The 23,528-nt window shown below is 31.7% G+C and overlaps 1 protein-coding gene across 8 annotated transcripts in view; it reads left to right on the top strand.

The window, feature by feature from the left end:
- The window catches only part of PCDH15 (protocadherin related 15), a 1,753,436-nt gene that overhangs the window by 1,175,786 nt on the left and 554,122 nt on the right, over positions 1-23,528 (top strand). For all 8 annotated transcript variants that reach the window (XM_054659631.2, XM_054659630.2, XM_054659628.2 and 5 more), the window contains one exon: positions 8,884-9,039. In XM_054659631.2, the coding sequence (XP_054515606.2) occupies positions 8,884-9,039 (156 nt within the window). The remainder of the gene's footprint in view (positions 1-8,883; positions 9,040-23,528) is intronic.

Genomic DNA, 23,528 nt, shown 5'->3' with positions numbered 1-23,528 from the left:
TGTAATCCCAGCACTTTGGGAGGCCCAGTGGGGAGAACTGCTTGAGCCCAGGAGTTTGAGTCCAGCCTGGCAAATAGAGCAAGACTCTGTCTTGACAAAAAATTTAAAAAACTAGGCAGGCATGGTAACACCTGCCTGTAGTCCCACTAATCTGCAGACTGTGGTGGGAGGATCCCTTGAGCTTGGGGTTGGGGAGTGGAGGCTGCAGTGAACTATGATCATACCAATGCACTCCAGCCACGGCAGCAGAGCGAGACACTACCTCAAAAAAAAAATTGCTAAATTACCAAAGTAGTTGGATGTTTCATTTCTGGAAAAATTAAAAAAAAAACAATTTAATAGGTATAAGTAGCTCTCTAAAGTAACTTTGTACTCACTTATTTGCATCTCAGTCTTTCTTGAGTGCAGAGGGGCAGAGGGTAGTGGATTATAATCAGTAATTGCACTGGGCCCTGGGAAAACTCAGAGAGTAACTCTAAACATGCTTACCCACAAGTTCCCGGCTTATGAAATCCAAATGTCAGATACTCAGCTTAGTGAACCTGAATCATTTCACATCATTGCTCAGGGTTTATGATCTACTTTACAATAAGTTATGGAGTGGTTGATACTTTATACTATTTCATGTCTAAAATTTGGAGTCTTTAATAAATCTCAATTTGCCTCTTATTTTACTACAGTTTACTATGTGCTTTATTACCTATGAATTCTTTGAATTCTTGTGAATTATGTTTTCCTGCTGCCACAGTGCTTTTAGGGGTTCATTCATCAAAGCATAAGGGCTTTTATTCTGAATATCCTTAACCTAGTGCCCATCTGTTTTATGTGTCCCATAGACCATTACTGCTAGACAAATAGTGAGGTAAATCTGGGCTTTTAGTCCAAATCTAATCACCACTGGAAATTACAGTCTCATTTAATTGTAAAATAATATATGCTTATGGTAAACATATCAGAAAATAAGAAGCATATATATGAAGATAATTTTATCAGTTAGGGAAAATAACATTTAATGTTTATTCTGCCACATTTTATTTCAAGCATTTATGTGTGTTGGTATGTATATTTATAATACTTATTAATTTAAATTGGATTATGCTGCTCATTTTGCTGTCAGCCTACTTTTTACATAAAATTTATAATACATGTAAAATTATAATGCAAACAAATGTATATTTATATAATTATTTTTATGAGCTGCATGATTGGTTATTGCATGAATAAATAAGAGATTTTTTAAAAATGAATCTCCTATTTTGGAAGTCAAGTTTGTTTGCAGTTTTTAAGAATTACAAAAATGCTGCAGTGAAAATTTTTGTACATGCATCTTTCTACAATTGTTTAGTTGTTTTATAGAGATAAATCCATTTACCATCATTATATTACTGGGATAGGGAGTTTTATCCATTTTACTAAATGGTCCTCTCGATATATTGTCCCTATATGCTTCCATACCAATATTGCTAAATAATTGTAATGTCTGAAATAAAATAATAATATTATGTAAATATTTGAAGTAATCTTAGCTTACTTGGAGAGGTGTTGTATGTTTTTACTTTATTGTTTTAACATTATTTACATTGATATAGAATAAGATATTTTTTCTTCTGTATGCTTCTCTATGATCCTAGTTAACAATATTTTCTACAAAGATATAGTAGGGAATTCATTTTTAAAAAAATGTGAGTGCACGCTTTTTATATAGATTGTATTTGAAAATATGCTCTCCAGTATTAATGAAATATATATTAATACTATGATATTCATATATGTAAATCTATATACCTTTATTTACATTGTTTTAAATTTTATTTAATATAAAATGTTTTTTCCCAAAAGCTAAATATAGATAAAATATACATTATTATTAAATAACTATATTATTATGATAAATACCAAAATATTTGTAGTTTCTTTTAAAATATAGGGCATTTACCTGAAATGTAATTCTTTTGATTGTTGCCCAAAGTTTTTTGGTTGTTCTTTTATGAATATAATGAATCAAAATAAAAAATATGGGCTGGGTGTGATGGCTCATGCCTGTAATCCCAGCACTTTGGGAGGCCAAGGCCAGTTGATCACTTGAGGTCAGGAGTTCAAGACCAGCCTGGCCAACACGGTGAAAACCCGTCTGTACTAAAATCCAAAACTTATCCAGGCATTGTGGCAGGTACCCTGTAATCCCAGTTACTGTAGAGGCTGAGGCAGAAGAATCACTTGATCCCAGGAGGCGGAGGTTGCAGTGAACCAAGATCACACCACTGCACTCCAGCCTGTGTGACAGAGTGTGACTCCGTCTCAAAAAGAAAAAAAATTATATATATATATATTCCATTTCAAAAATATATTTTTTATTTATATATTATATATATTCCATTTCAAATATATATATATATATGCTCTGAATATCAAAATAGAACCAACAATTTGAGTTTGACCCTACTAACAATGGCGAAAGCTCTGTATTATAATCACTAGCCTATAATTAACTTTAACCCTTCTTAGTGGTAAATTGCTCTTGAAATTATTTTTATAGAAAATTTTCCACTGAATTTTTGTTATGAAATTATGCTTTTCTAAGAATATTCTGATTTTAATCAAAGTTATTTGGCTTATAAGGAAGACACAAAAATGCCTTCAAATGATTTCCAGTTGATGGGAGAGAATATTAACAATACCAATAGCATAGATATAAAAAATAATTTACTTTCATGGAAATTGTATGTTTACCAGGGAGAGAGGAAAACTACTTGGTCTTGGACCATATGGTCTCTAGTTTCTACCTTTCTCTGTGTATATTCTCTATTTTTCTCTCTGCAGAGCAGATTCCTTTATACACTTATAATTTTACTCCACTTCCTTGTTTTTCATTTGACTTTAAGAGTTTTCTATGTTCATGCCATGCCAGTTCTTCATAAACTTTTGATGCAGTGGCCATTAAAGAAGGCTTAAAGTCACTGTGTTTTGTTTTGTTTTAAAATTTCTAAGAGAAATAACAATTAAATACTCACTGGTTTGAATCTATAGCCAGGGAGCAAGGAGTAGGGCCACATGGTAGATCCATATCCAATTATACCATCTTTTTAGCAAGAGTTAGGGAAAAATTTATTTTCCAGAGAAAGTGATGCAAATCATGTTTTCTACATTTTCTCATTGAGGCAATAAACTGTCTCTTAGTGGGGACGTTTGAATAATTATGGCTGTAATAGAATTAAAAGCAAACAATATAGACAGAAATATTTTTAACAGTGTGTTAAAAATAAGCTGATAAACATGATCTTCATGAAAATTTCCAAGGATGAATATAAATAATAAAAATACCCAACGCTCAGATATTTGTATTTAATTAGAAAGCATTTACATGAGATTGTATGACTATGAACTGTTTTATAATTTTAAAACTTGGTTTATAAGATTTTCCCTTATGGTCATCATTTATTTTTATGTCTTATTTTTATTTTTTTGTTCACTAAAGTTACATAAATTTTCAGCACCCAAAAATAAAAAAAAGAAAGGAAAAGTTACAAAATTAAAAGTCACAAAAGAGAAACAACCAGAATGTGATATTTGGGGTGAACATGAAGAGTCTCAGTAATAAAGGCGCATCACATAAAAATTTTGAAATGCTAAATGATTGTCTCACATGGCCAAAATGCTCTCATCACTATTGGGCATGTGATAATAATGGTCATGACAATATCAATAATTAAAATAATAACAGAAAGAAAAGTATGACTCTGGTACAGTCCTATAATACTTATCTCAAAATCCTGGGCAAAATTTTAAAAGCTTTTGAAACGAGAGAAATTATGTTCATAACAACATCAAATATCTTAGCTTCTTTTCTTTCAGACTCTAACTTGGTAGCTGCAAAAAGAGCTTGACTCCCCTGCCCGGGCCAGTGTCCATTTAACTGCTAAGTTTAGTAGTTTTATCTCCACCTTGTATCTTGCATCTCCATCCGTCAACATAACTTTAGTATAAGACCTCTTAGTCGTCACTCATATAAACTAATTGTTCTCTACCACCTGTCTTGATTCAACCTATTCTACAACCAGAGTGCTGAAACAGAGACTGTGTCCGCAGATACCTTTTCATTGCAAACTGTTTTCTATCTGTCTCTTGAGTTTTGCTAGATTCAAGATGCACCCTGTCTATACAATTTTCTTTTTATTTAGAAATGTATGAACTACAATCTAAGAAAACTAATGTAATTATTGTCCCATGACCATATCCAATTTTTTCTTACCATACCTTCCCTGATGTTCTTTTGAACATAAACTTTGAAATCACTGTTATCCAGTGCTATCAGTTGAATTTTATGTGCTACTAAGACATATCTTAAATGCTGCTTCTGTATAAATTATTTTCTAATAACACTGATGCAATTCCTTGTTCTAAAATCCATATTATTTAATAGTATTTTTGACTGACTTTATTTATGATAACCTCATATCAGTTTTATAAAAGTTGCTGTTAGTATCCAAGGACTATGTCACATTAATCCTAACCCACATTAAACTTTTCATATAACAAATACCTACCATTAAATAGACTGAATGTCCTTAATAATTCACTGTGAAAAATCTATAGATGTATCTACATGTCACATATGCGTAATTGTATTTACAAATTGATATTTTCTTTTTAGGTAATATCTTCAGTAAATATGCTACTATTCATTGTGAAAATTTAATTTGTGAAGGACACTGACAACTCTGGCCAGCCATTTCCTTTAAGTTTGCTTTTTTATGTAAAAGTCATTTCTAAAACACACAATGTCTTATTTCCTTTCACTGTCTTCCACATTACTTGTGAAATAGGAATGATTATGTTATAAAGGTGGTAAGTCCATAGACAGAAATATCATGACAAAAAAAATTCACTCCTGAGAATTAGACAAACTTTGCCTATACTTTATGAAAAATAAATTCCTACAGATTTGCCAAAAATGCATTCCCTGCCCCCCAAATCATTGACTTCCAAATCATTTGGTTTCTAGAAAAAAAATATATTGGATTGAAGATTTGTGCTATAATCTACACTGCTAATATCAACAAATCCCCTATAAAAACTTTAATTTTCATGTTGAATCCTAAATGATTGAGAAATTCATAACAAAAATTTCTATTTTATATTTTTTTCTTTTTTAGAATTACAAAATTTTTACATTTTTCTGGGAAATTTTTTTCTCTTCACACTCTCAAACCCACTTTTTAATGATAGTATCCTTTAATTGTTGATATATATCATTCCTGATACACGTATCATAACCTATACTCAGGTACACTAATACACAAATGTGCAAGTATACGTTCAGAGTATTGTGTTGAGCACTCATTTTTAAATTGAAAGAATAGCTTGCATGTTTAGGTATATATGAATGGTAATAGTTTTAAATAATTATATGAACAAAATTTCTACCTAGCTTTTTTTTCTTCTTTGTTTGATGAATAAAGCAATTAAAGAAAATTAGAAAAGTTCAAATTACCATGACTTATTTTTGCCACCAGTTATGAAAGATAAAGCAAAATTTCCCTAATGCATTCTTAAGCATCTTAGAGTCCCTAAACTCTCACTAATGGACTTAGTAGAACTGTACTTTTATTTATGACCTTCTTATACAGCAGAATTGAATCTATGCCAATATAAAATTACATTGTGTGTTATGTATTAGCCACAGGGAATTTTTGCCTTCGGTGCGATCCATTATGGTTATAATTTATTGCCCTCTAAGTTCTAGCCATGCCACTAACAGTTGCATAGGGAGCTAAAGTTGAGAGTGATAACAGTTCCAGGTGACCTGGTTAGATCTAATTTATGGGTACTTAGCAGGACTAAGTGAGGCCTCGGTACACGGTGCATTTGATCCTCTATTTGATAAGATTGTGACCTTTTGGTCCCAGTGGTACCACTCCATGTAGAATTAGAAGTTGAGATAGAATGTTTTTATAGGTCTCTCTTGCAATAATTGGAAGATAAATAACTTTAAAAGTGTATAATTCACCTCATTGTCTTCCAAGAGGTGTGCCAAGGGCAAACAGTACACATATTTATTTTGTTTTTAATTTACAATTAAAATATGCTGGACATGCCTTAAAAAGTCTATTACACACTTCAAAGCTGGTAGTAAAAATGGAGGTCATCTAATTCAAATTCTTTCCAGGAAACTTCTAAGAGCTAGTCTTTTTCAATGGTCTTTTATCCTCAAACTGGCATATTTCAGTGATGGGTCTTGTTTTATAAATAGTCTGTTCTATTCCATGTCACTTTTTCCTCCTGATTTTTCTTTATTTTATACAAAGACAAATGTGAAAAAAGAAATTGAAGCATTACAAATATTTTAGCTCATAATGGCAGAGGAAAAGTATTTGGTAGTGAGAAGGCATAAATTTATTTCTAACATAAACTATACTCTTCTACTGATAAGAATCTCTGCTCTATTTGTTATTTTTTAAAAACTTTTATGGGTACATAGTAGGTGCATATGAGTTACATGAGATACTTTGATACAGGCACATAATTATTTGGTGCAAATTTGGATTAAGAGAAGCCCTCTACTTATGGTGAAAACATGCTTTGAAATATTTTTCAACTATTTTTCTTATTTCTGCTCTCTGAAACTACAATGTCAACTAATGGATGTTTCCATGACAACCATTTAGATATTTGACAAATCATATGTCGTTAAATTTAAAATCCTCCAATTTTATGCATTCTCAAAAGTGTTCAAATTTCTCTTCTATGCACCTGTAAAATGGTACCTATTATAATCTACCTATATATTAATATCTGATATTATTAATTAATGTACAGTATGCATTAGTGTTCCAGTAGCCCATTTACAGTGCTGTCATGTAAAATCAGCTTCTAGCTATCAAAATTTCACAATTACATTTTTACATTAATGTTTGTAGCTGTCTATTACATTTGGGTGATTTTTTTTCTATTACAAATTGGAGGATAAAATTTATTATTGCAAAAATTTACCATTTTGTAACCCGTTATTATGACTTATTAAGATGACTTTGAACCATGTCTTTTGTCATTAAATGTATTTATACATCCTTCCAAGGTTTGTAACATTCACAGATTTTATACACATGATTTTAATGCCTTCATTTATATCAGTGATTAAAGGAGAAATAGAGTAGATATAAAAACACAGAGCTATGTGTCATTTCACTAGAGACCTCTTTTTGTATGTCAATGATGCCTCAATTTATTCTTTCTAGGTAGCATCATTCAGACAGCTACAAATTCAAGTCAACTTTCTTTTTCTTTGTTGGCCATAAAAATATCTTGAAACTAAATAATGATTTCCTTCAGCTTAGATATAGTTTCTGTAGCATTTTTCTCATTTACAAATGTGTCATGCATTATAGATTTTATTTTTTCACTATTTTGGATATTTATTTTTTAATAAATAAAATAGGATATGTATTTAATCCCTTAGGTGTTTAACATATGCCTAGTATAGTCTAATCACATGCAGTATTTACAATTCTCATTGGTGTAACTATTAGCCTTAATTTTATAGATGAATAAACGAAGCATAGAGATACTGTGTACTTTTTCCTGGATCATACAGTTAGTAGGTTATGGAACTGGAAGCCATGCAGTTTGACTCCAGATCATCTGTCTTAGGCATAGGGCTGGTTACTGGAAAGAGGGATACTATCATGACTAAAATAACACACAGGTTGTATTGAGCTTCCAGTCTAGTGAAGGCAGACAAACCAAAACAAGTACATAAAATATACAACGAGCCAAATTTTCGGTGAGAAATGCAATAAAGAAAAATAAATTGGAAGAAATTTGAAAGGAGATGTCAGGTTGGAGACAAGGTTTTTAAGATGGAGGGGTCAGGATAGGACACTGCAAAAATGACATATTTAGAGATAAAGTTGCATAAGCTCAAATGGGGTTAAAAATCACAAAGAAATACTTTGTAGTGGTCAATACTCTGACTCTAGAGTCAAATATTTGTAGGTGTGCATTCCAGATCTGCAAACTGTTAGCCATGGCACTTGAGGAAGTATATCTTTGACCTTTCCCGTTCAAGGAATTTATTATAAAAATTATTAGATAAGTAAGCATATGCTTATGTATACTATGTATTGAAGTATTTTTTATAATGACAAAATATAATAGCCTGTAGTAGTTCATTTTAAATTATTACTTGGATACATTATGCTATAGGCTTACAATGAAGTATAATATTGCTGTCACATAACATAACTTCATAGTATTATACAAAAAATTCTATAGTAAATCTATATTTATAAACATGGGCTGATATTCACTGTGTGTCTGTGTGTCTATAATATGTACATATTTAGAGAGTGAAAAAGATTAGCAAAATAAGCATTTAAATGTGTAGAATGAGTAAGTTTAGTTGGCTGGATTTTGGATTTTCTCTTTTGGTAATCAGTATTTTTAATTTGATCAGCAATGAACATATAATATTCCAGCAAAAATATAAATAAACATAAAAGTTAAACAATCTCTCTTCTCCAGGAGTTTATTAATTAACACTTTTTTCAAATTAAAAGTTTATATTATTGCTTCTTTAATCTTTGGAGGGGCAAACTTCGTTTCATCCCATCAATTCTAAGCATTAATTTTGTGGTTGCGCTCATTAGCCATCCACTAACTGTGAGCATAATGCTACCTGAAGTCCACACGCTGAGATACAAAATTAAACAATAAATTAATTATGATTGTCTTCTCTTGTCCTTAAAATGATCATTTTCTTCGAGATTATTATAATTTAAAAATAAACAAGAATAGAAAAATGTACTGAATGAACGAGTGCTTTGACAGTGATGAGAAGCTTTGTTTTTAATTGGTATTTTAAAAGATGCAATTTCTACATTGCAGCCACCGATGAACATACACTCCATTGTGGTGCAGGTCCAGTGCATCAACAAAAAAGTGGGCACTATTATCTACCATGAAGTGCGAATAGTGGTGAGAGACAGGAATGACAACTCACCCACTTTCAAGCATGAAAGCTACTATGCCACAGTGAATGAGGTCAGTTTCTATTTACTCTCTCCCTGTCCTTTCTCTTGATATATGTATCTAACTATATACAATAAATGTTTATAAATGATTCCTTTAAAATTATGAGCTTAACTGTTTAGAAATATCAAGAAAACATTAAAAAAATAGTACTCAGAAGAAGTATGTGACTTCCGATGTTATTTTAAGAATCCATTTAACTATGGGAAAAATAATGTATTTATAATAATAGATATTTTATTTTTCATCATCTTTGAAAATTTATTGCCTAGATCCATCTACATGCTTACTTAGGCATAACGCGAGTTATTATTATTATCCTAAGGCATGTATCTAATACAAATACATTGCCTTTGTATTTCTGAGGTGGTCATACTAATTAAATACTGGAAGAAAATGTCTGCGATTCTATAAATGTAAAGTTATTTTCTGTATTTTAAAATCAAGTTCTGAAATATCCAAAAATTAACTATAAATCATAACCGAATTCTTATAGAAAAATGCTGATCAAATTAGAAAAATTATATTTAAAAAGTAGTATTGTAACTTTTTAAGGACATGCTTGTTTGTTGTTTTGCTTTGTTTTATTTTCTCTTTTGGCTAAAGTGCATAAGTGAAGAACCACTTTTATTTTTTTTAAACCGTGGTTACTGTATTAATTATTTTTAGTTAATTAAGCTACAAAATATTTCTAGAGTACCTCTAATGTGACCTATTATGTGTATGTTAGACGCATGAAAAAATGAATGACATTAATGTGATAGTACATATTTTAGCAGACCATCATTTCAAGATTTTTTTTAATCTTAAAAATTTGCATGCCTGCTTTATAGGAGAATAACTGTAATTTGTGAATTAAACAGATCATTTGGGCCTTTAACCTCTACATTCTTTTTGAAGTTACTAAAAATATTTTTTAGTTATTTCAACATTCTTGTGTTCATGAAAGTTTGAAGAAATTATGTTCCTTGTAATCTGAGACTTTCTAGATTATATAACTTAAAAACAAAATACAAACTCCTATTTAAATTTAACAAGACGAATTACTGGTAGATAAATGCTTCACCTCTTTGAATGACTTTTGTTTAATGAGTTTCTACTGTAATGACAGATACTAATTAATTTCCAAGTAACTAGTTTTAATTATATATAAATGATCTTATTTTGAAATACACCCTTTGAGTTACATTTGCTTTGTTCGGTTGAGTGCTAACTTTATTTTTGGTATAAAGTGATAGGTGAATTATCTTAGGCAACAAATCTACTTAGAGAATCAATATGTATATATGTATATATATACACACATATATACACATATATATATATACACACATATATACATATATATATATATATATATATATATATATATTTGTTAGTTCTGGGTTACATGTGCAGAATGTGCAGGTTTGTTACATAGGTATACACGTGCCATGGTGGTTTGCTGCACCCATCAACCCATCATCTACATTAGGTATTTCTCCTAATGCTATCCCTCTCCTACGCCCTCACCCCCCAACAGGCCCCGGTGTGTGATGTTTTCCTCCCCGTGTCCAGGTGTTCTCATTGTTCAACTCCCACTTATGAGTGAGAACATGTGGTGTTTGGTTTTCTGTTCTTGTTAGTTTGCTGAGAATGATGGTTTCCAGCCTCATCCATGTCACTAACTGCCCCTGGATCCCTCTTCATAGTTCATCTTTCTTTCAGAAATTTATAATGTTCAATTTGAAGTTCAAAGCATCCTATGTGATTTGACTGTTTCCACTTTCCTCTCTCATCTTTTCAGTGTCTTGTTAAACAGTAACCTTCTCAAATATCATTTTAATCATGCAACTCTACTTTTCAAAAATTTTGCAATTTCTCATTATTGTCGGGTGTCAAAAGGTCACTTCTTCTGGCAGACCTTCAAGCTTTTCCATAATCTGACCATTTGTCAATGTGTTCTGAACATTCTCAAATTCTCCCTGATAATGCCTTATCCTGTTCAGATTAACTCTCTCACATCTCATAAATATCTCCCTTTCTTAGCCTTTGCTCACACTGTTCATTTTGCCTAGAATAAGATCCTCCCTACCATGCAAGTCTCAAAATTTTGTTCGTCTCTTTTACTTGATTTATTTTTATGAAATAATCAATATTTACATGTATTGATCTTCAATTTCTTCAAACCCTAAACTCCTAAACATCAGAGTGATAAAATTTATAGAAAAGGTAAAGATTTGATCTTAAACATTATTTTGAGAAGCTAGATTACTGTGCAAAGCTGTCAATACATTGTTGAACTGGTAAGTTTCTCACAATGCATTTCCTTTTAGATAACTGAGGTCATCCTATCCCATTGACACTATGGTCATATCTTCTATGGTTTGATAATATCAAATGTGTGTACTTGATGGTCATATTTTTCACCTTTGATTTTGCCCATACTCTTTACATTTACTTTCTTGAAAAAAAAAAAAAAACAGTGCATTTAAAGCTTGAAATAGCATCAAAAGAAAAAATAGAAATTTAGCTATTATTCTCATTTTTAATTTGAATAGTTCTTCCATAGTACTAGTACTTAGTTTAGTCCAATGAATTATAAATTATGAATTATCTATTGGTTTAGTTGACATGAATTTTATCTATTATGCATTATGTATTAGGAAGATACATTAAAATTAGATACACACATACTATATATGTGTATGTGTATAAATAGATATCCCTATCTTGCCCATCTACAATGCTGTGTTTATAATAAAATTAAATGAAATGACTTTTATTCTGTGCAAGATTGCAAGGTATTTTTCATACTATTTGTCCTTTTAGTATAAGACATGAAGTTTATGCAATTAAGAAAGATCTAAATGTTTTTCCAAAAAAAGTCATTCACAGTTTAATAGATTGTTAATGTCAAAATATTTCACACTTCATTAAAATACAAAAGACAGGTATAATAAAGTCATTATCACAGATTTATAAAAGAAGCTTCCAAAATTAAAGTCCTGATTAGTCACTCTTATTATTCACTATGAGAAAACTGAGAACTGGAGCAGTAGTATGAATTGATGGTTACAAAATTGACCACGAAGTTGGGAATAAAACTCAAGTCCTTAGGTCAATCATCCCCTCACTACTTATCAATAAACATTCTAGTATTCTAAATTATAACTACTTTCATGTACCTTATTTTACAAATAAATATGATTTACATTTATGGTATTATATCATAATCACAATCAGCACTTTTATAAATGCATTAAATGCTATCCTCTTACGCTCTTCGTAAACATGTTCTTCTGTTAGTTTGTCAAGAATTCACCAAAACATTATTAATTCCTCTATCTACATGTTGAACACGGGTTATAACAAGGTTTCAAATGTCTTTATCATGAGCAAGACATAAGACATTGAAGTATTTTTCTCTCTTTAAGTGAAGACTCAATTAGCTTTAAACAATTGTATCATTAAGTAAATAGTTTGCCTGGTTTCAAGAAAAAATTACACAGTTGCTGATCATTCTTATGCAAGTTTTGGAGACAAATCTTTCTCAAGAGTGATGGCAGGTTTTTGAGGTTCATCTCACCCCCCAAAATTTATTTTGATGTAAGTAAACAAGAGCAAGTCAAGACAGACGTAATGTTTCCTTGGGCATGTGAAGAATTTATCTCAAGTTAATATAGAGCTTATATATGTCTGGCTTTTAATGATCTTTTCATTGAGAGAAAATTTTTCAGTCAATATTTATTTATTTTTATCATCCTGAGGCTGACAGGAAGGAACTATAAAAACCTCTAAAGCATGGGTTACCTATAGTATATTAAAATAAATTAAAATGTATTGTTTATGGAGCTATATCTATATTATGAGCACTGTGGTAAGCTCTTTTTTATGCACATTATCTTATTTAGTCCTCACAGTAGCTTTACAAGGAAGGAATATCCCTGTTTTAGAAATTAGAAAATTGATGCTTCAGAGGTCATATAATTTGAATTAAAGCCTGCCAAAGATATCTGCACACTTACCTGGCAAAAATAGCTTTGCAGATGCGATTAAGGTAATGGAAGTTAATAGGGAGATTATCCTGGATTACTCTGGTGGGCCCAATCTCAGTGTGAGCCCTTAAAAGGAAAGAATTTTCTCTGGCTAGAGTCAGAGAGAGGCAAGGGAAGAGGAACTGGATAAGATGAGGCATAAGGGGAGATCAAAGACAATCTAAGACTTAGAAGGACTTAGCCACTATTGCTGGTTTTGAACACCAATGGAGCTATAATATAGCCTGAAAATGCAAGAATGCTCTTGAAGGAACCCCAGTCGACAGCTACCAACATAAAAATAAATACAGCCAATAATCTGAATGAGCTTGGAAGTGAATTCATTTTCAGAGTCTACAGAAATGCAATGCTACAGACAGTTTGATTTTAGCTTGGTGAGAGCTGTCTCTGACTTCTGACTGACCAAACTGTGTGAGAGTAAATTATATTAATTTAAGCCACAAAATTTATGATAATTTTTATGACAGCAATAGAAAACTAATGCAAAAGTTATCTCAGTAACTGTCAAAATAAGTAAAGAAAAAAAAGCAAGGAAACGTAAGATTTGAACATTGAAATCAGCGAAATTGACCTGATGTATTTTAAAATGATGTATCCAACAACTATGAAGTTTATTCTTTTCAGGCACATGGATGGAACATATAAAATAATTTACCAAATGCTGGGTTTTCACGAATGTATCAACATGTCCCCCACGTGGCTAAAATTATACAGAATGTGTTTTCTAATCATCAAACAATTGAGCTTAAAATCAATAAATACAAACTAGAAATGCTCCTTATAGTTGGAAAATGGCATTAAATTAAATACTTACAAATGGCATTATTATATATAGAACTACCCAACAGTATTTACAGAAAAAAAATATTACAGTTAAAAAGTGAGTTCAGCAAGTTTACTGCAGACAAGGTCAATTTTTTTTTTTTTTTCAGAGTTTTGCTCTTTGTTGCCCAGGCTGGAGTGCAATGGCGCGATCTTGGCTCAGCGCAACCTCCGCCTCCAGGGTTCAAGCGATTCTCCTGCCTCAGCCTCCCGAGTAGCTGGAATTACAGGCGTGCGCCACCACACCCAGCTAATTTTGTATTTTTAGTAGAGATGGGTTTTCTCCATGTTGGTCAGGCTGATCTCGAACTCCTGACCTCAGGTGATCCACCTGCCTCAGCCTCCCAAAGTGCTGAGATTACAGGCATGAGCCACTGTGCCCGTCCAATATTTTTTTAAAAGAAATAAATTTTATACATCAGCAACAAATAAAAAATGAAATTTTAAAAAGTAATCCATGGATTATAATACCTCCCAAAATGGAGTTTTAATTATATTTATTTATTTTAAGTTCGATTACACTTTGAACTGAAAGAAAATATACTCTCATGTTTTGGTAGAGATATGGATAATCACAACTTTCACACATTGTTGGTAGATAAGTAAATTGGCACAATTACATTAGTTATTTTGTAGTGTCAACAAAAACTGAACAGGCAGACACCCTATGACTCAGCAATTCTACTCTGTTGAATATACCCACAATAAATTAGTGCATGTGTATATCAAAAATCATGTTGAGAAAGATTCTTCAAAGATTTTCCATAGTAGCTAAATCTGCTGACAATACAAATATACAATGATGCTGGTGCTGGATTACCATTTGTTAGTTTCATTTGTCTTTCTTAAAAACATTTCATTTAATTTGTTCTGTACTTCAGATTTCTCACCTGAAAACGAAAATGGCAGTATTAGAATTTTTGCCTCACAAGGTTCAATGAAGACACATAATAAATTTTAAAATAGAAAGAAAAAAGCCCCACAAATTTTCCATGTATGATAAATGACCTGCATATTTTATGACTCTTGTAACAGACTATCTGAAGCTGGTTATCTTTATACCACTTATCTGCAACAATACTGCATATGTATTTGCTTTTTGTTATGATATCTACCCCTTTAAAATTGAATCTGCATTAAAGCTGGCACTTTGTTTTTCATTGAGTAGAACAGTGCCTGGCACATTACAGAAGTCCTATAAGTAGGTTTATCATTAAATTAGGAATGGCACGGTTATCATACAGAAAAATATCCTATAACATATATATTTCTACGCTGATGTTCCTGAGATAGAAAGCAAGAGTTTGCTTTGAGTTAAATTTATGAAGAAGCTCATATAGAGTAAATTTTTTAAAGAAACGAGTATAACCTTTCCAGATTATTATAATAAATTACATAGATTAAAACAAGAATAATGACAAGAACAACAAAAAACACTTTTTAAAACTTGATAAATATGAACTATGTGAATTACGGTCTATTTATAAAACATTAGAGAGAAATTATGTATTTATTCATTATATGACTGTCATGCCACTTGAGATTTTTTTACCCTACTTTTCATGTCCCGGAAATACTAAACTCATTGATTAAGCAACATTAATATGATTCCCCTTTGACCAAATGTACCTTTTGTTTTCGTTGAAAGGTTTTTCTAGACGCACGGCTTTATAAGGATCAATGCAAAGGGTCCCAAGTGCTTCACAGTCAGCTTAATGAATTTGTGTTTAATCAAGTTCTGTTTCTTTCAGTATTAATAACATGAAATTTTAAAGGATGCTTCATAAATTTACATTTAAGATGCCATTCACAATTTAGGAAGGTGAGTATTAGCAGTTTAAATAACCTTGAGTTTCTGGAAGAATCAAGTTTTTTGGTAAATATTGACATAACAAGTATATAGAAAATTATGTCCTGCTTACGAGGTTAAATGTCTTCAAACTTTAGATTTATAATAATTTTAATGTTTATTTTTCTTGCTTGTTTTGTCATTAGGCATACTCATTAGGAACTAATTTCATACTAGACCAATTTTAAATTTGTTCTTATCCAAATTTGTTCATAATAAGAATACTGCATAGATATGTTTACCACATTTCTGATATCATACCTCCTGATTTTGAATGAAATAAAGGTATTTTACAATAATAAGTTAATTATAATAATTACCATTGAGTTACCATTTATTAATTGCATCGTGTGCCAAGCAAATTCTAAGTGTTTTCCATGAAATAACTTACTTAGTACTTATAGATAGCTGCCCACAGACTCAAACTTTGTGTGTTCATTGTTTTCATTTTACAGATGAGAAAGTGTAGAAATAGGGAAGCATTAATGAATTTGCTCAAGGTCTCATTGCTGATAAGTAGCCAATCTAAGTCAGTAACCAAAACATCCTCACTCCAAAACTGAGCACTTGCTCACCATATTGTATACATGCATTAGGCAAGAGACTGATAGGGCTTGAGTACACAGAGAAAATTCCATGCAATTTTGAAAATTCATATTTATTTCCCGAGTCTTAAAATCTGAAAGTGTAGAGTGTAAGACCATTAATATGAATAAATATTAATACTAAGTTCAGAAAAGTTGCACTTGATTCAGTTTAGTAAAATAATCATGTTCGAGGTTCAGTGTTGTGAGAAAAGGGAATAATCTATTGAGTCACACAGCATAGGTTTCAGTTTTAGGATGACCACTTCCTACCTGTATAATAATGGAAAATTAATTAATTTCTAATGGACTTAGTTTTCTCAATTAAAAAAAACTATAATACTTTTAGGGTAGTTATTAAAGGTTAAAGGATACAGAGAATGTAACATGAGACCTATGGTGTTGGGTGCATGCAATGAATAGATAACACTCATTGAATGGTAGGAACGATGATGACAATGAGCTTTCTAATTATATCCAGCAGTTTCTACTTTCATCCAATCATGATTCCTAAAATATTATTCTAAAAGTAAAATACACCTATTTTCACCATGAAGCATTTCTTTTTGAGGAAATATTTTATTAAACTTTACAGTTGACCCTTGGACAACACGAATTTTAACTTTGAGGGTCCACTTGTACATGCAGTTTTTCAACTAAGCATAGATGGAAATACAATATTCATGGATGTGAAACCTGTGTGGGTTTTACAGGGTCAATTAAGGACCTGAGTATGTGCAGATTTTGGTATATACATGAATCCTAGAACTAATAATCTGCCTAAACCAAGGGACAACTGTATTTTTGTACCACCTTCTTTTATGGAATAACTGTATGTCATGTCAATTCTAATTATATTTCTAGTTATATTTTTGAAATAAGAAAAATAAATGGTTAACATAGTGGTATAACCAAACAAAATGAAGAATACTAAATCCCATGTAACAGCAAGACTAATAAACATACTTTAAAACTTCATTCTATTCACAGATGGGCACTTTCCCTATGATAAATTTGTCAATTCAAATCAACACAAGTTCTGATTTTTATTCTATTCAAACTTTGTAAGATTAACAACCAGAAAATGCCCTTTAATTGATCATGAGGGGACACTGTAAAAGACCTTACTTACAAAATAATAGCTGTACGATGAAGAATAGAATGATAGGATGATGATGATGATGTAGGATCAAAATTCAATGGCTGAAAAAGCAGTGATTATATGGTTATAAAAAGTTATAATTGACTGAATATATAACCTTTAATAACTTTTCTATAGAATCCCACAAATTTATGAAAAAAATCTAAAAGGCAATGAAATGGGACCCATGAAGATGAACACCCTGCCCAACTACATGCATAATAGTTAGCTCACCATAGAGGTAATTTTTACCAAAATGCCAGGGCTTTGGTCTAGGTCCTGCTGCTCACCACACAGAAAGCCAATCACTGAGGCAACAAACATTGCCAGAAAAGAAGGATTTAATCAGGTGCTTCAGCCAAAAAGATGGGAGATTAGCCTCAAATTCATTTCTTTGGCTGACTAAAATTGCCCGTTTATATAGCAGGGAAGAAAAGTAATCATATGTGGGAAAATGGGAATTAGGGAGGGGAAATGAAGGTCAATAGGAAGCAGGTGGTTGGTTAGACAATCAAAACAGGTAAGCAGTCTGGCATTTCATTTTCCTGATGTGGCGATCTGGCAAACTCCAGTTCCTTGATACTATCTGGGAGGTCTAATGGTTGGTTTCCCGGGAAAGGAACTCAGATAAGGCAAATGTAACTTTTGCAAGTTTCAGAACTGGGAGCATCAGTTTCTAGGTTTATTCAGAAGAAAACATAAACATCAGTTCTGTGGGATGATTAGACCAGTTTCAGTATTTCTTCTTACCTGGTATTATATGCTGATTTAATTAGTAATTGCATATTAATTTATTTTAAATATTATTATGCTTGTTTCTCCTAACATGACATAATCATATCTTTCATCAATACCTACTGCATCAATTAGCTCTTAATTTTAAACAATGAGTTTTTAAATGTTTTAGCTTTTCTTTGAAATTTTAAAGGAATGACTAAAAACATTTTTAATGATTTTATCAATTAGCAGACACACAAAAAACCAAACTTCGGCCAAATGAAAGCACAGAAAAGCATGAAAATCTATCTCTTCCTCTCTGTTTACTCTCTTTCACTCTATAAGTATATCTTATTAAATTTGTTGACAAATAATTGGTTCAATGTGCATTATATTTATAAAAATTAAATGTAATAGAAGTAAAGCTATATTACATTTAAACATTATTTTTCTTATATTAAATGATATATTCAAGTCTTGAGCTTTGTTATAATGAAAATGGTAATGGAAATGGTCTATTTATAACTATATTTTACATTATTTATTTAAATAATATTAGAACAATTTAGACCTAAGTGATATTTTAATAGAAGTGTACAGTTCTCATATGTCCCATATACAGTTCCCTGATTGTTAACTTCTTAAATTAATATAGTACATTTTTTGTAACAACTAATAAACCAACATTGGTACATTATTAATTCAAATTCATAGCTTATTGAGATGGTTTTAGTTTTTGTTTTTGTTTTTTTTTAGTTTTTTAAAGGTTTATTTAAGCTTTAAAAAGTTAGAGCACTATGTACATATATAGAGAACCAAATTTATTCATTTTTAATTCCCTGTGTTTTGTTTTTTGTTTTTATTATACTTTAAGTTTTAGGGTACATGTGCACAATGTGCAGGTTAGTTACATATGTACACATGTGCCATGCTGGTGTGCTGCACACATTAACTCGTCATTTAGCATTAGGTATATCTCCTGAAGTTATCCCTCCCCCTCCCCCCACCCCACAACAGTCCCCAGAGTGTGATGTTCCCCTTCCTGTGTCCATGTGTTCTCATTGTTCAATTCCCACCTATGAATGAGAATATGCGGTGTTTGGTTTTTTTTTCTTGCAATAGTTTACTGAGAATGATGATTTCCAGTTTCATCCATGTCCCTACAAAGGACATGAACTCATCATTTTTTATGGCTGCATAGTATTCCATGGTGTATATGTGCCACATTTTCTTAATCCAGTCTATCATTGTTGGACATTTGGGTTGGTTCCAAGTCTTTGCTATTGTGAATAGTGCTGCAGTAAACATACATGTGCATGTGTCTTTACAGCAGCATGATTTCTAGTCCTTTGGGTATATACCCAGTAATGGGATGGCTGGGTCAAACGGTATTTCTAGTTCTAGATCCCTGAGGAATCGCCACACTGACTTCCACAATGGTTGAACTAGTTTACAGTCCCACCAACAGTGTAAAAGTGTTCCTATTTCTCCACATCCTCTCCAGCACCTGTTGTTTCCTGACTTTTTAATGATTGCCATTCTAACTGGTGTGAGATGGTATCTCATTGTGGTTTTGATTTGCATTTCTCTGATAGCCAGTGATGGTGAGCATTTTTTCATGTGTTTTTTGGCTGCATAAATGTCTTCTTTTGAGAAGTGTCTGTTCATGTCCTTTGCCCACTTTTTGATGGGGTTGTTTTTTTCTTGTAAATTTGTTTGAGTTCATTATAGATTCTGGATATTAGCCCTTTGTCAGATGAGTAGGTTGCGAAAATTTTCTCCCATTTTGTAGGTTGCCTGTTCACTCTGATGGTAGTTTCTTTTGCTGTGCAGAAGCTCTTTAGTTTAATTAGATCCCATTTGTCAATTTTGGCTTTTGTTGCCATTGCTTTTGGTGTTTTAGACATGAAGTCCTTGCCCATGCCTATGTCCTGAATGGTAATGCCTAGGTTTTCTTCTAGGGTTTTTATGGTTTAAGGTCTAACGTTTAAGTCTTTAATCCATCTTGAATTAATTTTTGTATAAGGTGTAAGGAAGGGATCCAGTTTCAGCTTTCTCCATATGGCTAGCCAGTTTTCCCAGCACCATTTATTAAATAGGGAATCCTTTCCCCATTGCTTGTTTTTGTCAGGTTTGTCAAAGATCAGATAGTTGTAGATATGTGGTGTTATTTCTGAGGGCTCTGTTCTGTTCCATTGATCTATATCTCTGTTTTGGTACCAGTACCATGCTGTTTTCGTTACTGTAGCCTTGTAGTATAGTTTGAAGTCAGGTAGTGTGATGCCTCCAGCTTTGTTGTTTTGGCTTAGGATTGACTTGGTGATGCAGGCTCTTTTTTGGTGCCATATGAACTTTAAAGTAGTTGTTTCCAATTCTGTGAAGAAAGTCATTCATAGCTTGATGGGGATGGCATTGAATCTATAAATTACCTTGGGCAGTATGGCCGTTTTCACGATATTGATTCTTCCTACCCATGAGCATGGAATGTTCTTCCATTTGTTTGTATCCTCTTTTATTTCATTGAGCAGTGGTTTGTAGTTCTCCTTGAAAAGGTCCTTCACATCCCTTGTTATTTGGATTCCTAGGTATTTTATTCTCTTTGAAGCAGTTGTGAATGGGAGTTCACTCATGATTTGGCTCTCTATTTGTCTGTTATTGGTGTATAAGAATGCTTGTGATTTTTGTACATTGATTTTGTATCCTGAGACTTTGCTGAATTTGCTTATCAGCTTAAGGAGATTTTGGCCTGAGACGATGGGGTTTTCAGATATACAGTCATGTCGTCATCTGCAAACAGGGACAATTTGACTTCCTCTTTTCCTAATTGAATACCCTTTATTTCCTTCTCCTGCCTAATTGCCCTGGCCAGAACTTCCAACACTATGTTGAATAGGAGTGGTGAGAGAGGGCATCCTTGTCTTGTGCGGGTTTTCAAAGGGAATGCTTCCAGTTTTTGCCCATTCAGTATGATATTGGCTGTGGGTTTGTCATAGATAGCTCTTATTATTTTGAGATATATCCCATCAATACCTAATTTATTGAGAGTTTTTAGCATGAAGCATTGTTGAATTTTGTCAAAGGCCTTTTCTGCATCTATTGAGATAATCATGTGGTGTTTGTCTTTGGTTCTGTTTATATGGGGGATTACATTTATTGATTTGTGTATATTGTACCAGCCTTGCATCCCGGGGATGAATCCCACTTGATCATGGTGGATAAGCTTTTTACCTAATGTCCTGTTTGATTCCAGGTCCCCATACAGAATAACAATTACTTTTATTTACCATGTTTCTTCAGTCTCCTCTAAACTGTGATAGTTTTTGCTTTTTTTTTGTTTTTGATGACCTTGACAGTATTGAGACTCACTGGTCAGACAATATTTCTTTCCTCTTACTAATTGATAAATAGTCACATAGAGGTAGATTTTTGTGTGTATGATAAATATAAGCATATATTATATGTATATATAAGTATGTCATACATTAAGTGTATATATACCATGTAATTATATATAATGTATACTATATGTCATATATAAATACATAACTATTTTATACTAATGCAAATTAAGTTGAAAATATGAAACTTCTTCAGCCCTTACTACTTTATTGTGTATTTCCTAAAACCAAGTTTAGTTTTCAATTTTTTTAGTCTCAATTTTAGCATTTCCACAATACTTCCTTGACTTTCATGACCTTAATATTTTTCAGGACCAGAGGAGTGTATGAAATGTCTCTAAATTTTAATTCACCTGATATTTTCTCATGATTCATAGACTTTGTGCCTGAATGTTTCAAAAATGATACTGTTTTTATCATAGCATGTAACACAAAAGACACACAATGTATCTGTTTCATTATTGGTAGTGATGGCTTTTATCACTTTGACAAAACAGTGTCTTCCAGCTTTCCCCTCTGTATTTACCAGTAATTTTGTACTTAATACTTAATAAGTATTAAAGCTATATTGTGGGGAACTAGGTTAAGACTGTAACTATCCTGTTTCTCATTGAACTTTTACCCACCATTTTTATTAGTGATTGTTGAAATATTATTTTTTGAAATATAATTGAGGAAAGTGTAAATTACTGTGGTTGGCTATATTTCTTCTTCTCTTTGCTCCTTGAGCGCTTATTGAATGCTTTTCAATGGTTTAGGCATGTTCTAGCAATAGAGATTTGATTACTAATGTAAAGGTTTGCACACTGAAACCATGGTGAATTTGGAAATTTATTAAATAATTTGCTTGCTGAGAACCAATTTTTTTCTGACAGTAATAATTATTTGAAGAAGAGTTTCCTAAAATGCAGGTACTGGCTAATTTGATTTTATGTCTCCTTTTGTAAAATAACCCCAAATATTTTTCTTAGGTCCCAAAATAATTTATCTTTAATACATAATCTAAATTATATGGTTTCAGATTGTCTGTGAATCTTGGGTTCTGTTATGTGCCACATTTTGTTTTCCTGTTTATTTCTCATTTTTTCAGAAGTTCATTAATAGTGAATTCTAACATTTCTCAAATAACATATTGCACAGTGTTTAAGAATGAATGCTTTTAAACAAGACACTGTGCCATATATTATTTGAGATATTTTATAATTAAGTTGAATTTATTTCTCCTTCTGTAAAATAACCGGAAACATTTTTCTTAGGGGCCCAAAATAAATTATCTTTAATGAGATACATAATCTAAATTATATCATTTCAGATTATTCACCAAGTATTAGAATAAAAACATCAGGCAGAAGTTTTCTAAGCCTATAATTTTGTAACCATAAAACAAGTATGATAACAAAATAAATAATGATATAAACTTATATTGAGGATTAAAGGAGGTGATACTTTTAAAATACTTAGTGCAGGTTTTAGCTTTTTTTTTTGCAATCCTCCTGTTTTGGAAATACGCTTTGGAAATAGTGACAGATTTGAAAACCAAGAGTTTCTCCACACATGAAAGTGCAGAGATACACTTATAAACAGGCAGTAATTAGTGGAACATTATTGAGACTTCAGCTTTGTAGTGAAATTAACATTACCTCTGAATCTATCTAATTTGAGTTTTTGCTTTGCAAATCCATTTCTCATAGTTTTATGCTATTCTTTTACATTTCATTGTGGTTATATCATCTCCTTCCATTTAATACATATATTTTGAACATCTGTTTTTATCAGAATTATTCTGGTAAATCTAAAAGCACAGAGAGTATTCATGAGAAGCATAACACTGACATTCCTTATAGAGTTGAATATCCTTTTTTACATATTTTGTGTGTTTTGTTTACAATTTCTAGGTATAATTAAGTGATTTTTAATGTGAAATAAATTATTGTTTAGAAACATGGATCATGG

Source organism: Pan troglodytes, chromosome 8 (assembly GCF_028858775.2).
Source record: "Pan troglodytes isolate AG18354 chromosome 8, NHGRI_mPanTro3-v2.0_pri, whole genome shotgun sequence".
Taxonomy (NCBI): Eukaryota; Metazoa; Chordata; class Mammalia; order Primates; family Hominidae; genus Pan; species Pan troglodytes.
Note: the sequence above shows the minus strand (reverse complement) of the source record. Positions and strands in the feature narration are given on the sequence as shown.